Source organism: Carassius carassius, chromosome 28 (assembly GCF_963082965.1).
Source record: "Carassius carassius chromosome 28, fCarCar2.1, whole genome shotgun sequence".
In the NCBI taxonomy this organism is placed as follows: Eukaryota; Metazoa; Chordata; class Actinopteri; order Cypriniformes; family Cyprinidae; genus Carassius; species Carassius carassius.
Window position 1 is genome coordinate 16,005,137 of NC_081782.1, and position 18,264 is coordinate 16,023,400.

The following is an 18,264-nucleotide window of genomic DNA, read 5'->3' on the forward strand; positions in this document are numbered from 1 at the left end:
TTATTTGTTTTATTTAGTGCTTCCCTTCAGAATCAGAAGACATATTTCTTCAAATTCAAAAAGTTTTCACCTCCAGGCTCTTAATGCATTCTGTGTCCTTCTGGAGCATCAGTGAGCTCTTGAACTTTTTGTGACAGCTGCATATAAGTCCCTCAGTTGTCCTCAGTGTAAAAAGATGGATTTCAAATCATACAGTCGTAGTTGGAAAAGGGTGTGTATGGGCATATATGTACATATAATCTCACCTATTGTGTTGAAAAAAAAAGAAAATCTAGCCTAAACTTTGACTTCTTTCAGTGGTTCCTGCAGCATTTCTCCTCCACCCCATAATTTCCGTTTGTGTTTTTTTTTTTTTTTTTTTCATAGTAAGATCCTGAGGGGACAATTTGTTCAGAGTTTCAAGCTCAGGCACTGTCTATTGCGGACAGAAAGCCAAATATGTGGGAGTTTCTTCGACTTCGGGCACTTTTATGTCTCAGGGGTGGCTTTTTATTAAAACTACCAGATTTCAGCTACTTTCATTTTGTTATATGTCTCGGAAACATTTTTCCATGTCTACATCAAGATTTTCAATCTTAAAATATATGAAAATTGGAAACAAATCGAATCTAAAGTGAAATAAACATTGCACACATTTGTCAAAAGTTGTACTTGTTGACCAAAGCAAAAGTAGTGCCAGTCAAGAGCTCCATTTTATGGTGTTTTACATTTTGCCGCTGCCAAACATTTGCAGTTTTGTGAAGGGAAAAGAAATCGATTAATTGTGTTCATTCAAAGTAGATAAAATGAACATCTGACCACAGGAAGACCATTAGGAGCCTGAGGTCTTTATGAGGGCTGGCATGTGCTGTGTAGACATTTCCCTCGACCCACAGTTTAAACAGGCAGCCAATGTTAGTAAAATGAAATACTCAAGGAAGACATAAGTCTCATAAAGGCTCATAAAGGACATCCCTAATAAGATCCTTGGTCTGACATTAAGGAGCTCTCTAGTGATGGCTGATTAATTGCAGGTGCTTATGAAAGCTTTGGAGAGAGCTTAGGTTCTGTGGACGTAATTTATCCTTCTATGTCCTTGCAGATAGGAAAATATCAGGCAGAGCTATGGTGGGTTTACCTGGGAGATGCGCTCACACCTTAAAGGACAGCTCCATTGTTTTAGCTCATAATGGGCTCTTTCCACAAAAGGAAGTCAGGCTGGGGCATGGGCTTTATTTGAGAATCCATAAAGCCAAGAGTCAAACGATCTTTAAGCGGCAGGGGGATGCTTGAACAACAAAGCCCTGTAAAATAAGATGTTTGTGAAATATATGTACATCCCACTAGTGAATATTTTACACAGCCCTCCAAGAATTCAGAGAAGCGCTTAACGCAGCTTCATGAATGATTCTGTTTCTTTGAAACACAAGCAAACATGGCAGGGTAAAGAAAGCTAAAACACTGTGAGAAAAAAAAAAAAAACGTTTAAAAACATATTCATTATGAGCCACCCAGGATTTTGAATGTGATTTTAGCTGTTTTTATCTGTCTTTTTGTGCCCACAAACTGTCGGAGAAACAACAGGCTAAAGACACAGGGGTCACAAAGAAAGTCTGGCATGGAATAATTTGCGAGGGACCCATAAGAGTTGTCCAGAAAAGGTCGACCTGAAAAAACAAAGTACGCATGAAAGGAGAGATCAGCCGCTCGGGCATCATTATGCCGTACAGTTAACCTACTGTCCCGTCCCTTCAAATGAACACAGAACACTACAACAATAAGCATCTCATTTGTATCACTGAGAAATATAGTGCAAGTGGGGTAAGATGTGTCGCCCCTTGATTTAACAAAGTTATAAGCAGATTTTACACTAAAAACATGGCAGGTAAAAGCTACACAAATGTATTTAGGTGTAAATGTATACAGTACACCTACGTATATACCATATATATATATATATGGTGCAGGTTCATGATGACATCATTATTCACATGACACAGCTGATTGGTTTGTTTCTGTGTCAGCTGCCAATGAGCTTGCTGCTCAACATTTAAATACTCAATACTCAGCTAGTGCTTGGTGTTGCAGTTGCAGTGCAACCCTCTACCTTCCCCAGCTCCACCTGTAAATATCTGCTATGAAGAAAATGTAATTTATTCCTGTGATGGGAAAGTTGTGCTTCTTAATATTTTATATTAATATAGTTTAAAAAATAATGATAATTAAATATTTTAAATAAAAAATATATATACATAGAAATATAAAAATATATTTACAATCACTTTAATGTATCAATGCTTAATATATATATATATACATATATATATATATATATATATATATATATATATATATACATATATATATATATATATATATATATATATATACATATATATATACATATATATATATATATATATATATATATATACATATATATATATATATATATATATATATATATATATATATATATATATATATATATATATATATATATATATATAAAATGTTCTCATGTTTGAATGATAGCTCATATATATGAAATGCTCATATATTCCCCAAAACTGTCCCTTGACATGACATCACATTCCCCTACGTCCCAAATTTGTATGGCTATTTGTTTAACCACTAGTTTCTCCCTGCCAGTAAAGCAAAGATTGGCTTACCCCACCCTCCCCGACTTGGCAGACTCAAAGTCACCATGAGGGGGCTAGGTGTGATGTATACATTATACGTCATGTGAACCAACCAGTGGGACTGATAATGATTTAAAAGGCTCAGGGAGACAAGCCCCTCTAAAAGGGTTTTGACAGCCCGCCGGCGAGCGGCTCGTTTCTGACAGGATGTTTACATCATAGAGCAATACATCCTGATGTCACCTTCAAATAGGCCGTGCTTGACTGAAAGCCTGATTGGTCCCATAAATTCTGGCTCTAATTACATCTGCGAAAGAACACGAGCCCTCTCGCAAGCCTTTTCGGACAACTATTAAAAGAAACAATGAATGGTGCCGTCACACCACTTTGCATACGGTGACAAGCTGATATGTCACTGTGATGGCTTAATGCACCATAATTAGACCACTGTACAACTCTGATAGCACCCGAACGGGGACGCATGAAACGATCAAAAGGACACAGATGTTTTGCTGGGAGAGACTGAATTGATGTCAGTTAAGAGAGATAATGAATAATGGAAGGTGAATGACTCGCACAAGACAAATAGCAGGAGACAAAAACAAACATACATTGTGTCTGCAGCTGATGTCCCCCTGTGTCTCTGGAACCATCATGCATAATTATACATAATCACTGAACAAGGAATACCTTGCACCACAGAAATCCCACGCCACCTAAAACATGTCATTCATCATAATAATAGCTATACTAACTAACCAATTTAGGCCGATAAAGAACGAGCCAAAGGTCCAGCGTGTGCATTAAACTTTAAGTGGAAGATTTTGTGATTTGTGCAAGCAAATGTAGAGACCCCTGATAATGAATAAATCATATCACACTGATGACAATTGCAGTAACCTTTTTATATCAAACGGAATGCTGCTTATTACTTTGGTTTCATTGCAAAAAATAAATAAATAAATAAATGTAAAAAAAAAAAAAACCCTGACTGCTACTGATTTAAGACATTGTCTTTATAGTAAATAAAATAAAATAAAATAGTTTTATTCAAGGAGTACAAAATAAATCAAATAACTTGTTCGACCATCAATAAACAAATATGCTTAAACTGTGACGGCTGGTAAATCTCATCAAATTATTTAATTACCAGTTATTGGATGACCATGTACAGTATGTTGAACTTTAATTATCTAACTCTTCATGGTCAGACAGTTGCAATTGAGGAGCTGTTGAAAAATACACATTTAAACTATCTTAATGTGTGTTTTGACACTGGAAATAAGAGGATTTACTTACTATCAAGCGATTATCAAAAGATACATATGAACAAAACTTAATTAACTAATTCACAAAATTAATCAAATAAAATCATTCAGTTCGTAAAACCTTCTATGCAGACTTCCTAACTTCCAGTACGTCTTATATAACCTTCCCTTTTTTTCAGACAACAGTTCTTCTGTCTGTGCCACACGACTGATAAAATGTGAGGGGCTGAATGAGGTTTTACAAATAATCCAACTTCCATGGCAGCAAACCAATTACTGAGGCTAAGATAACCTCTTCCCTGTCAGAAGAAATTAACCATTGTTTCACAAAGGCCAGTCAGCGCCTTTTGAGCATCTGCGTCACACTTGTTGCCGAATGTAACGTTAATGTGGCATGAATCATTTGCAGTTCTCAATGCAACACACTTAGTTATGACTTATTTTGAATGAAATGCCAAATGGATAAATGTTGTCCCTCTCTTCCAAAGAATACTTCATGATGCTTTCCCTTTAATGTAGTTTTACTGCTTTATCCACCTCAAGCATCGTCTCAAGTGTGTTTCTATCCCAACACAGACCTTTATGCCTTCAGCAAATATTTATGTATCATTAAGCAACATCAACAATTCATATCGTAGCACTCTTTGCTTAATTAAAATTAATTAGGGGGAAAAACCCTGCTTCTACAAGCTTCTGTGTTTCATATGTTAGAAATAATTGATGACAGACTTCTAAATTATTGAAAATTTACTTCTCACTCAAAATGGTAATGCATAACAGTCCAAAGACAATTATTCCACCACAGTTCCCATAAATATATATTTATATATAAAAACTTTCAGGTTTGTAGAAGTACTGTCATATTCCACAAATTAAGTATCTAGCTCAGAAACAGCCTCAGATAATCTTACTTCTGCCAAACAGCTGAAATCTTCATGCTTTAAAATAAAAACATTTTTAAATTAATAATAATTTTATGTATTCGAGAAATGTAAACCGTTTAATGTCAGCTTTTCGAAATACATTTATTATAATTATTATATTATATTATATTATATTATATTATATTATATTATATTATATTATATTATATTATATTATATTATATTATATTATATTATATTATATTATATTATATTATATATTTTTCTCAGGAAATGTCACACACATACATATACACTAAAAATTTTTGAAAGTATCTCAAGTTTAAGGTTTAAGCTTTATTTAATCAAAAATGCAGTAAAAGCAGCAATATTGTGAAATATTATTACAATACAAAATAACAGTTTTCGACTTTAATTTACTTCAAAATGTAATCTATTCTTGTAGTGGCAAAGCTGAATTTTCATCAGCTATTACTTCAGTCTTCAGCTTCACGTGACCTTTTAGAAATCTGTCTAATATGCTCATTTATTAAACAGAAGCTCTTGTGCTGCTTAACATTTATTTGAAACTTGTGATTCTTTGATGAATAAAAGGTTAAACAGAAATCTTTTGTAACAACGTGAGTCTTCGCTATCACTTTTTATCAATTTAACATATCCTTGCTGAATAAAAAAAGAAAAAAGCAGTGTATATTGTTATAAAAGATTTAGATTTTGAATTAATTCTGCACTATAAATGCACTGTAAGTTGTCCTGCTCTTTGCCATAGCCATGCATTGACAGAAAATTACTCACATGCTAAAATTACTAACATGCTATCAAATCAAAATCAGGAATTCAACAGAGCCTCTATATAATCATATAAAGGTGTATGCTACAACAACAACAACAACAACAAAAAATACACAATCCAGAAAACCTCCTTCCACAAGCCTTTTTCCCTTAATCCCGCTAAGTGGATTCTGTATCAGAGATGTTCTTAGGATTGCACTCTCCTGGACTGAGATATCAAGTTTTTCCTGGTTTCTGTTAAAACCATTTTCCAGCACAGCACCAAGAGCTCATATCAGCAATGGATCTACTTGGACCCTGGCTTGTCACCTTCTTTCTAGCTTCTCCTTTAGTTCCTGATGTTTCTCAAGCTTGTCATCCAGTTACATATCTATCACTGTAGCTCCACGCTTGGGACACCTATATGTAAACAGCAGATGGGGAAGCTACTCTGAAACTGATACTTATAAACCTACAATCGAATCGAAATTCAAGGCATTTCAACTACAGTCAAGCTAAACTACAAGCCACTAAGAAAATGTTGCACAAAAATGACTACATTTGAAAGCCAAACCACAAATTAACTCAAATTGTGCTGTTGCTGAAAACCTACATTTCTGTATAACATCCCTGTCCTTGTATAACACAAATGCCTCACACAAATCAATGGCCTTGTTACGCTAAAATCAAATGGAGCTATTGTGTGAAGTGATCACAGCTCCAGATGATTAACGAACTTGTCAGCTGATGTGTAGAGGAGAGGGATCACGTTCTTATTGTACAGATGTAAACTACTATAAATACAAAAAAGAAAAAGTGATTTTAAGCCAAAGCCAACACACGATGGTTCAGATCCTGATGTGTATCTTAACCCCGTCTGCGTCTCTGAAATCATCACTGACTTTCATCACAAGGGAAAAATATAAATGTAAACTTGATTTAAGTAACGCGTCACATTTTTCATTATTTGTTATTATCATCATTAAAATAAGGGAAAGGCTTTACTGCTGTGATCAACAACAACGGTTTTTAACTAAAGAGGTGTATTCTGAGGATCATGTACACCAGGGATTAATAATACTAATAATAATAATAATAATTAAAGTAGAGAAAAAGCTTTTGTTCACAACAAAGCAATACTTTTTATAAAAAAAATAAGAAATAAAAAGGTACCTTTTTCAAGTTTACATCAGTGTTACTTTAGCATCACTGAGATACTACTAATGATTTTATTAATATATTGAATATTTTTTTTAATATTTTAGTTTTAATTAAAGTTTTAATATTTAGTATTTAATTTATGTACTTAGTATTTTTGTCACTTTTAGTACATTTTTAGTGTGTGTGTGTATATATATATATATATATATATATATATATATATATATATATATATATATATATATATATATATATATATATATATATATATATATATATATTTCAGTTTATGATTATTTTATTGTTGTTTTAGATTTAGTGAACTATAATGACTCAGATTCACACTATGTTGTGGTAATAATTTTGCATATTATTATGCCTATAAAGGTGAGGCTAATTAATTAATTTTAATTATTTTAATTTAGTTTAAGGGCATTTATGTATGATATACAATTTTGCTACTGCACTGAATAATTTATATAATGTAAAAATCTGGTTTATGAAGTGAATCTGTCTGAGAACCATTGATCTACAACACCTTCCAGGGCTTATTATCTGAATGGTTCTCTTGCATTAACCCGTCCCTGTGAAAAGAGCTAGAATATTGTTCAGGGACCTTCACAGAGACAAGCTACATCATGTTAACATCTGTTTAAATGGATGAAACAGGCTTTCACCTCATATATGAGATTTAATAGCTACTGCAAGCGCAAGGTTTCAGCTTTGCTCTTAATGCTTTGAGGTGACATTAATAGCATGTCGTTCATAACAAACGCCTGTGCATCAGGCAAAGCTGATTGAAGAAAAAAAAAAAAAACATCATGCTATTCTGAAGACCAATATGGAGATCCAATCTGACACATTTGATACTGTGCCTTTCCTCAATCAACCACAAAGGGGGCTTCATTACACAGACACCTTTCTCCCACTGGACCGGCGATCAATAGATGGCTGATTCGGCTGAATTAATATGATAGCTCGGGGTGCATTGTCCTGATTCAACAGTGACAAATGATAAATTAAAGTCCTATTGTGCAACAGTAATTAAGATAGCGTGTCTCAATAGGATAAAGAAAGTGCAGAGCTTTTGAGCAAAATTAAACCTTTTAAAACCTTTGTTTTATGCACCACTGAGGCTTCTTGACCAAAAAAAAAGGAGCTTAGATTTTCAAAACAAAGACTTAAGTGTTGACACACGTCTACATCAATATGTAAAATATTTAAAAATAAAATAAAATAAGAATTAAAAAAAAAAAAAATTATGGAGAGAAAAAAAACCTGTGTAAAAATAAACAATGCTCTAGCAACCAGGGTTATTATTGTTAACTAAAAGAAAAACTATTACAAACATTTTATTAACCAAAATAAAGCTGAAATAAAAAATATAAATATTAGATTATTAGATGAAAAACTGCCTTGGCAACTCCCTGAAAGAAAATTAAATACATTTCAAAGCATTTCAAAACAGCTTTAGAGCTAATGCTTCTACATTAAAATTAATTTTATCTAATACTTTGTTATCTGCTATCAAATACTTTGACGACTGTGTCAAAGTATTTTAAGTTTAAATAAAAGCACTAAAACAACTAAATGGCAAAAAAAAAAAAACTGAAATAGAAATAGAAAATAAAACCTAACAGTAATACACTTTAAACAAATAAATAAAATTACTAAAAAAACTATTAAATAAAATATAACTATTAATTAAACGTTAATATAAAAATTATATTTTGAATTGCTTTTGTTTTCAATAAATTATTTTTGTCTGTTTTAATTTTCAGTAATTTCGTTATGAGCTTCTGTTATCAACATATTTGAATAAAATAAAATATTAATAAAAAACTACAATAGTATAAACAATACTAAAATAACACTGCTAGCAACACCAAACAGAATTGGCAAAATAATTCCTGAACCGGGGGTTAACAACTGACTCACTTGTCATTGTGTATGTGTATTAAACAGTCGTATTTCGATTTTAACACCCCAAAAAATGACACGCACCACCATTAACAGCCCAAATCAATGGCACTCATTTTCCAACAATGTTCCCAATTTAGCACAAGCGGATGCGAGCATGACTGTGCAGACAGATGTTCCTGTCCCAGAACCTCTTTTGCTCGAGGTGATGAGATCAACCACTGCGAGTATCCAGCGTCCTGACATTCTTAAGTATTTAGCAGCTCAATTGAATAGCACCTCCCCTCTGAGCCGCCATCTGTACGTTCTATTGATTGGTCACTCTCTCTTACTCAGACAGCTGGAGTCCCACTCTACGTCTCGACTGATCGATGGTGATGCGATCAGCAGTCGAGACCGCATTCACGATGTCACTGTGGTTTCTAACTAGCTCGCACTTCACCAGTTTAAATATTAAAAACCCTAAAACTGTGATCAATTTTTGCTTAAAGGGAAACGGAGGAAGAGAAGCTGCATTCTCTAGCATTGGTGAAAATGAAACAAAAATAGGGAGTGAGTAAACGCAGGGGTCTCTGGAGATGATGCTGAGACCTTATAGATTCCATCAGCAGCTCTGTTTGTAAGTGGGTCACCTCTCGTTGAGCTTTGGGGGCATGTCACCATTCATACGTTTCTGAACATTTTTCACGACAACTCTCAAAGCATGGGGAGATGAAGTAGGTCATCACGACAAACGTACTATATAAAAATATGTTTCAAGAGTCTATCGCAAACACAAGCTGTAAACAGACTCTAAACATGCCTATCGGCACATTATAGGAAGAAACTGGAATCTGTTTTTATGAGTTTTTGGGAAATAAGGAGTGCAAGGATGGAGCACAAATGATTTGTAGTGTTATTATTTGAGGTCAGCATGAATCACAACCTTTTTTGCTTCCATTATGGGACATTTTCCCCAAGGGAAAAAAGATACTCATTGAGAAAAAGAAAAGGGTACACTGATGTGATTTTATCCATTATGGATTGTAAACATAAGGTGGCTGAAAAGAAAGGGTTGGAAAGTTTCATGCTTGTATAAAGTTGTTTCAGAGGACGAAAAGTGCTTAAAGAACTATGGCATATGATAAAGTATTCATAAAAATTTTACATTTGGTATTACAACAGTTTGGACTTAGTCCTGGTCTACAATGCACAAGGCAAAGTTGACACCAGAATAGACATTTTCATAATTCTGTTTCACTAAAAATGCAAAAATGTTAGAGACATATGCTCTGTCACTGATATTCAAAAGTTTAAAATATTGTACATTTTAAAAAGTATTTTCACTTATTTTATTACCTTGTATGCACAAGTAAATGACATGTGTGGAAAAAATAAATCATTATAATAGGTAAACATAGTTTTGAAGATGTATTTTTATTGCATATATGAAAAAAAATATGCACAAAAAAAAAATGCTGCAGGGGTATAAAGTCCATAAATCTGTGCTCTCTGGATGTGGGATTTCTAAATTCATCAAAAAACGAATCACTCCAAGGCACTTAAAATTATAGTGAAAAAAATGAAAAAGCCATGTAAAAAAAAATTATTTACATGGCTTTACATTAAAAGCAATGCCTTACATTTTAATGTAAAGCCATATAATTTTTTTCACTATAATTTCAAGTGCCCTGGAGTGATTCATTTTTTTTATTCATCACATATGAAATCACATATGGAGGTAGTCAGAATTATGCCAAATTATGTAAAACAAAAAAAGTTTTTAGTGTTCATAGAAATGTATATCTTTTTTATATTATTTACAATATTATTTATTATGATTTATTTTATATTTTATTTAAATATTATAATATTTTTGTAAAGTATGATAAAAAATAATATAATAAATATATACATATAATAACAACAAATTTATTATTATATAACAACAATTGTAACAAACTACAATATATAGTATTTGTTTCCAATATCTTTATTACACTGTAGTGTGTGTGATGTGTGCATATATACAGTATATATATATATATATATATATATATACACACACATATATTAGGGCTGGTAAGTGATAAAAATGTTTAATCTAATTGAATACATGATGTGGTGATTAATCTAATTAATCGCACATCAAATTTGGAGAAATTACTCTGAAAAGATAATGTAAAGTCATTGTTGTGCAAAGCATAGGCGCCGATTTATGTTTTTCTCCGTGGGTGCTCAAGGGCGCACGCCATTTAAAAAATAAAAAAAATAGACTAGGCTATTCAAAAAATATTGCATTTCAGAACCTTAGGCTAATGGACAGCGGCCGATACAAACAAACACAACAGCGTCACTTCTCAAAAATACAAACAGGATTGGAGATGAAAAGTTTAACTGACACGTAACCGCTAATGCGTTCAGCTTCTTGGGAAATTAATGTTTTGTAAATATTGATTAAAAAACTATTGCGAAAGGACAGCGTTTCCATTAACCGATTGTTGCGACTAAAATAATGAGTTTCTGGGAATGTCTACCTCATTTATGTTTCGAGGTTTCTTTTGATAGTGGCATGGCTTTTCTTTGAGGTTTCGAATCCATTAATCATATAGGCTAAAAAAAATATTTTTTTATTTTATGTATTTAACAAAGAACTCGTATTCTGTCCAAAAGTAGGCTACTTTTGTGTCCATTAGCTTTTCCTCTTTTAAACCGTATATAGGCCTATACTTGAGCAGAAAAATGTTCCCATTTAAACCCTGTTACGAACTTTAAGGAGTCTAGGGAATGTACCGTAACATTTACATATTAACGTACTGCTGGGTATGAAATGAGGTGGAAGAACATGACAGACAAAACTTTGAAAGAAAAAAATACTGGACGTTTATTCACAAAAAGCCAAAGCCACTAGATCCAGTAAAATAACAATAATAATGTGCGCTATGTACAAGGTGAAAATGTAAACAAACAAACAATAAAATGGGAAAAGGAAAGAACAAAATATAAGAAAACAATCCTTAATCTAAACCTAATCTAACCAAAGCAAAATGTAGAAAATAAACCGAAATCTTCAGTGCAGTTTTTTTATAACAAATCTGTCCATTTTAGTCTGATTAATGATTAGTGATTACGGAAAGCAGTAAATGATTACATACTCGCACGGCACTGTATAGTGGGGGATGGGAAATTTTCAGAAACGCTGTGATTGGTGGATAGGATATGGAACATGCATGCGACTGGTTATGTCACTGTCACTGACAACAACATAACCAATCACAGTGTGGCAGACGCTTCATAGCGCCAACTGCAATGTTTAATTTTAAATAAATGTAGCCTACTGGCTGTCTGGCACTGGCACACGTGGGTGCTCATTTTCCGTGGGTGCTCGAGCCCCGGAGCACCCACGGTATCGGCGCCTATGGTGCAAAGCATCAAACAGATTTCAAAAAGTAGGTTCAGCAAGAAATAGTTTGTTTGATAAAAATGTATGATATATATTCTTTTGGACCATGTGAGTAAATGATGACAGAATTTTCATTTTTGGTTGGGTGAACTATAACTTTAAGAGTTTATTTTCGTAATCGTATTATTATTACTATGAAAATGTGAAATTATTTCTTTACTGAAACGACACTCTAAATAATCAACTAAAACTGCCAGTAGGTGGTGGTAAATGTCTTAATGATTAAGTCATCGATTTATTTATTCAGTCGTTTGATTCGTTCAAATGGCTGATTCATTCAAGAGTGAAGTAAATGGTTCTTTATGAATGGTTCATTGAATCATTAGGCTTGTTCGACTTGAAGTGGATCATCACCATCAGATCGATTGGTGTGTGACATCAAAGTACCGCAAGAACAAAGAGCATACGTCTCCTTGTGCTTTTGAATCACTTTTGCGGTACTTCGATGCCATACACCGATCGGTCTGTGTAGCGCTGCCTCAAATCCAACGCAACTATGGCCAATGGTTCAACGCGCCAAATGGTTCACCCAATTCATTCAAAACGTGAATTAAGAAATGAAATGCTGCTGTGGGTTGCTCGGAGATGAACAGTTCTGATTTGTCTTTATATTTTGGTTGGCAAAATTGAGCAAAACAGACAACATTGTGTCTAAAATAACACAATACCAGCCCTAATATATATATATATATATATATATATATATATATATATATATATATATAATATTGTTTGTGTGTGTGTGTGTGTGTGTGTCCATGTGCTTGCATATAAAATAGTATATTTAATTAAAAAAGTATAAAATTCCGACAATAAAGACTTTGGAAACAAAACAATGACATTTGAAAGGTGGCATAATTCAAAATCCCTCCCAACATGACAAGCAGAGTTTAAAACCGGTCAATTGTGTCAGCAGTGTCGCAACGCTACAAAGGTTCCTGCAGCTCTTCAGAGGCTGGTAAACCAAGCAAGCGGTGCACTTTGCGCCCTGAAAAACAACATAATTAAATTTTTTTTTCATGGTCAGTGCCAAAACAATTTTGCCAACTAGGACAGACAATGAGCTCGGTCCATGAAAGACGGGGCAGAATGAGAACAATGACAATATTTATCACAGAAGACAGAAACCCCCTCCCCTCATCATATTCCACTCTCATTACTCCAGCAGTGTCATGAATGAAGCATTCTCTCTCCACTGGGGCTTCCTTCAATCTGTTACCACTAATTGACTGTGTGCTGCTGCATAGCGCTCAACTGGTATCTGTCCTACAGAAGTGATAGTCTATCGGCTTCAAGCATCATTTTCCTCCCCGTCTAGCACCGACAAGAGGATACTTCAGCTCTGATGTTTAGTAATACAGAGGTATAAACAGAAAACTAAGACAGGAGAGGTCTTCGTAGTGCTTCACATCAGCCCCTGTACTTGTGTGTTGACTCACTAGAGAGGCTTCTGTTGTGAAGTTACATAAGTGGATGAGCAATATGTAATAACCCCAATGGAGTCAACTAACAGATTGCGGACTCGTATTCAAATATGGTCGGTCTATTTGCTGAAATACACAAACACAAAATGAAGCAGAATTGTTGAGCTTCCAAAATTATATAACTTTAAAGCATGCTTTGAACTTCATCTGAAAAAGACTCCTTTGATGCGAGATGCGGTTATTCTGATTCAAGTTCCTTAATGACATTGCAAAAAAAAAAAAAAAAAAAAAATCTCATAATTGTACTGGGCAACATCATTTTCTCATGGCATATCATCATCATCTTCACTTCTACGCAAAGTTATCTCACTTTTCCATCTTGGCAATTTTAGCATCTGGTAGGAGCATAATGTAGTGCTGTGCATTATTTAGCAATTGGCACAAGGCTTATTAAGCAGGGATAATGTAAATCTAATGAGCTATAAATTCTTCGCTTTAAATAGAAAAGAAAATAATTTCAACAAACTATCTTAGAAAATTAATGCACCAAGGGTAAAACGTTTTAATTCACTGCCGATCAACAGTTTGCTGGAATGCAGGAGAAACAAATACGTGACAATCTCAGCAGAAGACTGCAGAAATTTCCCATCAAATGACTTTCAATGCAGCTCCTCTGTCATATATGAGCAAGTGTCATATATGGGCATTAGTCTTTTCTCTGCGGGTATGTTTCGCAAGGTTTCTCGTTTGATTTTAGAGGGGTTTAAGTTAGCGCTGATTGTTGTGGGGAGTGTCAGACCATTCATCTTCCATAGCATTCATCACGGGGCATCGTGAATTATGCAAAAGCTGCAGTGTGTTTCTAATATTTACAACTCGAGCTCCTCGCACTGATGGAAACTCTACCTGTGAGTCACGCAGACTGAAAATTACCCTTGACATGAAGCAATTTACATGAATATCCCATCTCATTACAAAAGTATTGTTTGCCAGTAAGAATTGTCCCATATCAGAATTGTTATTATCTCTATTATTTCTTCTAAGAGAATATATATTCCCTCTCAAGCCAATGCAGTTCTCCTGTCAGCTTATCGCTGTTAACTGCAGTCTGCCTGTTGAACAACGATGACTTGCTGCTTTCTAGAATTTATGTGTTGGGGAGATAATGTAGAGCAAGACCATGAGCTTTTTTCATCAAGATTAAAAGTTGTATATATAAATATATATGAAAGAAAATATATATGTAAAATAGTTGATGCTCGATAAACATGCTCAAAACAGCTGCAAGTAGTAACAAAAACATGCTGTTTAGATGGATTTTAGCATGCTACAACGCATGATAAATCATCTTCCCCAAAGTATTTCATCTTTCAACTACCTGTAAGTATATACAGAATGGATGGATGGATGAGAAAAATCCAGTCAGAAAATAGCATGTATTGCATTACACAATATTCTAGGTGGTTATATGAGGATTCAAGAGCACTTCCAGGAAGACAAGTGGCTTTGAAGTCTCCTAAAGGAAAACCTATATATACCTCTTGCCTCAGACAAAAGCATCATTCACACACAGAAAAGCCTCTGTTGTTAATACAGGCTGCGCCATCCACAAACGTCTATTACAAAGGGGTTTTTAGCAGTGAATAAATAGGGTAACGCACAAAATAATCACTCAAAATAAAATATTTTAAAAAACAGGACTATAAAGAATAACTCAATTCTATCAGAATACAACAATCTCATTCCCAGAACACAGAATAAAAAGCCAATATCTTGCGGAAAACCTGTTGATGGATTGGAGGCAAGCAGATCTATTGCGGCAAGCCATTTGAACATTTATTCCTTTAAGCTAACTAGTGTTTATTTTTGTTATTAGTATAGTATACTGGTGTAGAATAGTATTTTCTATTATTACTATTATTATTATTACTAGCAAGTAATTCAATAGTGACATTTTCTTTTTCGGTTTTTGCATTTCTACTTTTCCTGCTTCCTAATCTATTTAATAAACCTGGCATTGTGTATTATGAAAACTACTGGATTTTTAATGAATTGCTATGTTCCTCCCCCTCTGTATGTCACTAAGAATAAATGCATCTAATAAATGTAATGGAAATTTCACTAGTGCTTGTTCCTTTGCCACTAATCACTTTCCAGATAATGACTACTTGGGCTACCAGTGGCTCAGATACAGCTAAACTTAATTTTCCACTACTATTTCAACATTCAACCAACATTACAACTAACTATTCATTAGGCACTAATAATTCTTTATGTTACCTTTCGCTATTCAAACAGTATAGCAATATTTTAGCTAGTATCTATTCTAGTTTTCCTAAAGTGTTTTTCAGTAGTTAATATAATAATGATTGGACTATAAATTCTGACCTTGACAATTGGGATATATATTATTGTTTTGTGAATAGTTACTAGTATCTAATAAATGCTAGCCAAACTGGAATAGATGATAGTAGCTTTTGGATAACTACTACTAATTTATGGTTAATTGCTTTTTGGATATACCAGAACTTTTGGATATACCGGTTATCTAAATAAGAAATAAGCACAAGTAAAACCCGGAACAAGCACTTGTACCAACTAATACTACTAGCCAGAAGTACTGTAAAAAGTTGATATCTGAACCACCCCAAAATTAACCTATCTTTTTTATTATAATAAAAGTTTAGTAACTATGGATTTTTGGCGCATTGATAATCATTTGTATAACCACAGTTCTACTACAAATACCATGATTAAACTATGGTTAGTGTAGCAAAACCATTGTTAATTTGTGGTCACCATGGTTTAACTAAAAGATTAACCATGGTTTTGGTTCTGTTTTTTTTTTTTTTTTTGGCTTTATTTGTAGTAAAACCATTGTTAATTTTTGTAAGGGCACTTAGGGTACAGATCCCGACAGTACTCAATATGAAATCTATACTTGTCAGAACTGGGATGTCTAGTATCCAATGAATAGTTGTGCCAATAAAAGATTGTAGTTACAATTGTATTATTAACTGAAATAAATTCTAATAACAGTAGATTTTTAGCTAGCAAAAAACTATAAATGTTAAAACAGCTTGCCATAAACGATTCTCACAGCGTGCTCCATCTAACACAGGAGCGTTTGCCATGTAAGCCAGGAAAACTACCAAAAATGAAGCTGAAAACAGTCTTTTTAACAACAACACCACATTAAACCACTCGACAAAATGACAATGCAAGTATAAGATTTCAGAGAGAACTAAAGATAATCTGTATATGTTTAGAGACATATTAGACAAGTGCGCGCAATGTCAATCCATAAAGTCAATGCAGTTGTGCTGTTATTCTGCAATATGTGCGCTTTTTGTTTAAAATCTGCGTTAAACATGTGCATTAAAAACACATAAGGACTTTTTTCTATTCGTTTAACCGCTTTCAGATCACCAGCATGTAATACGGACTTCTGGTTGTGAGACTTGCGTCCCTCTCATCAGCAACACAAGGGTACCGTACTTTTCTCCAGCTAAACAACCAAAAAACACCATCCAGAACAGTCAAACGTGACGAAGAACTTCTCACGTGATAGCTTTTACCATGTAGACAGTTGCAGATAAACTATGAAAGCTTCGAGAGAAGTGCATGTACTGCGAGCGCACAGCATCACTGCCGCGCGCAAGTGTTACATATATTTTTTACGCACTGCTCTCGCTTCGATACAAAACATAAGCTTTCATACATACTCAACTTGTCTTACCTTTATGCAGAAACGTTGCGAAAATCACGTAGAAAAAGAGTGAAATAGAGTGAGTTCCGAGTCCCGAGATCGCCATGTTGAACACCTGCTTCAGACTGGCGGCGCTAAATCACCTAGAGACGCTCGCAGGATCATGAGATGCGGAGAATCGGGAGGGAGTACATACGCGCGCGCGCGCACGCACGCAGACACCGACGAGCGCGAGCGCACAGTAGGCTATGCAATTCTACTGCAAACATGTCTCCTGTCAATTACAGAAAGCGTCTTTTTCTTTCAAACTGCGCGAATTATTACTTTTATTGAATTTTCCCATTATATTCTTTAGATTTACGTGAAGGTGTACAGTCAGTCGATAAGTCACTAAAACAAAACAAACCCTAACAGGATTATCAGAACGCTAACATAAAGTTCTTAATAAACTTTTAATACATTTTTAATCATCTATCTATCTATCTATCTATCTATCTATCTATCTATCTATCTATCTATCTATCTATCTATCTATCTATCTAAATATAAATCTATGTTGCTCATAATTCATAAAAACAAATTAGCTTAGAATGGATTTACAATATTTAAAAAAATTGTGCTTTCATTTGAACAAAATGAATACTTTGGGCGGTGTGTGTGTGTATTTGTGTGTGAATTAAGCCTTTCTCGATCGGATCACAGTTTTTCACACACAAACAGCGCCCCCTATGTTCATGAGCGAGGCAGAGCAGCCTCAACACAACACGAGATCAGATGTGATATTTAAAATGTTGTTCCATTAGCTCCTCACCATTATGGCATATTAAGACAAAACCATATTTGAAATAGAGACCCAGACACAATAAACGTAGAAAGCTTTTAAAAGAAGAACAAAAATAAGCACATAAGAAAATGGCACAGCAAAATACAGCGATGTCATTGAAGTTGTCCAGCTGCCCACCCATAAATCACACAGAATACTCATCCATCTGTGTATGAGTATTTGCAGTGATTTATGAGTGCAATCATTTTGTTGCATTCCATTGAATTAATCCGTCAGTCAT

The 18,264-nt window shown here is 34.1% G+C and overlaps 1 protein-coding gene across 3 annotated transcripts in view; it reads right to left on the reverse strand.

The window, feature by feature from the left end:
• cadm1b (cell adhesion molecule 1b) overlaps nucleotides 1–17,373 on the reverse strand; it is a 187,742-nt gene extending 170,369 nt beyond the window's left edge. For all 3 annotated transcript variants that reach the window (XM_059514589.1, XM_059514590.1, XM_059514588.1), the window contains exon 1: nucleotides 17,231–17,373. In XM_059514589.1, the coding sequence (XP_059370572.1) occupies nucleotides 17,231–17,306 (76 nt within the window). In that variant the 5' untranslated portion in view covers nucleotides 17,307–17,373. The remainder of the gene's footprint in view (nucleotides 1–17,230) is intronic.
• Nucleotides 17,374–18,264: the final 891 nt, after the last annotated feature.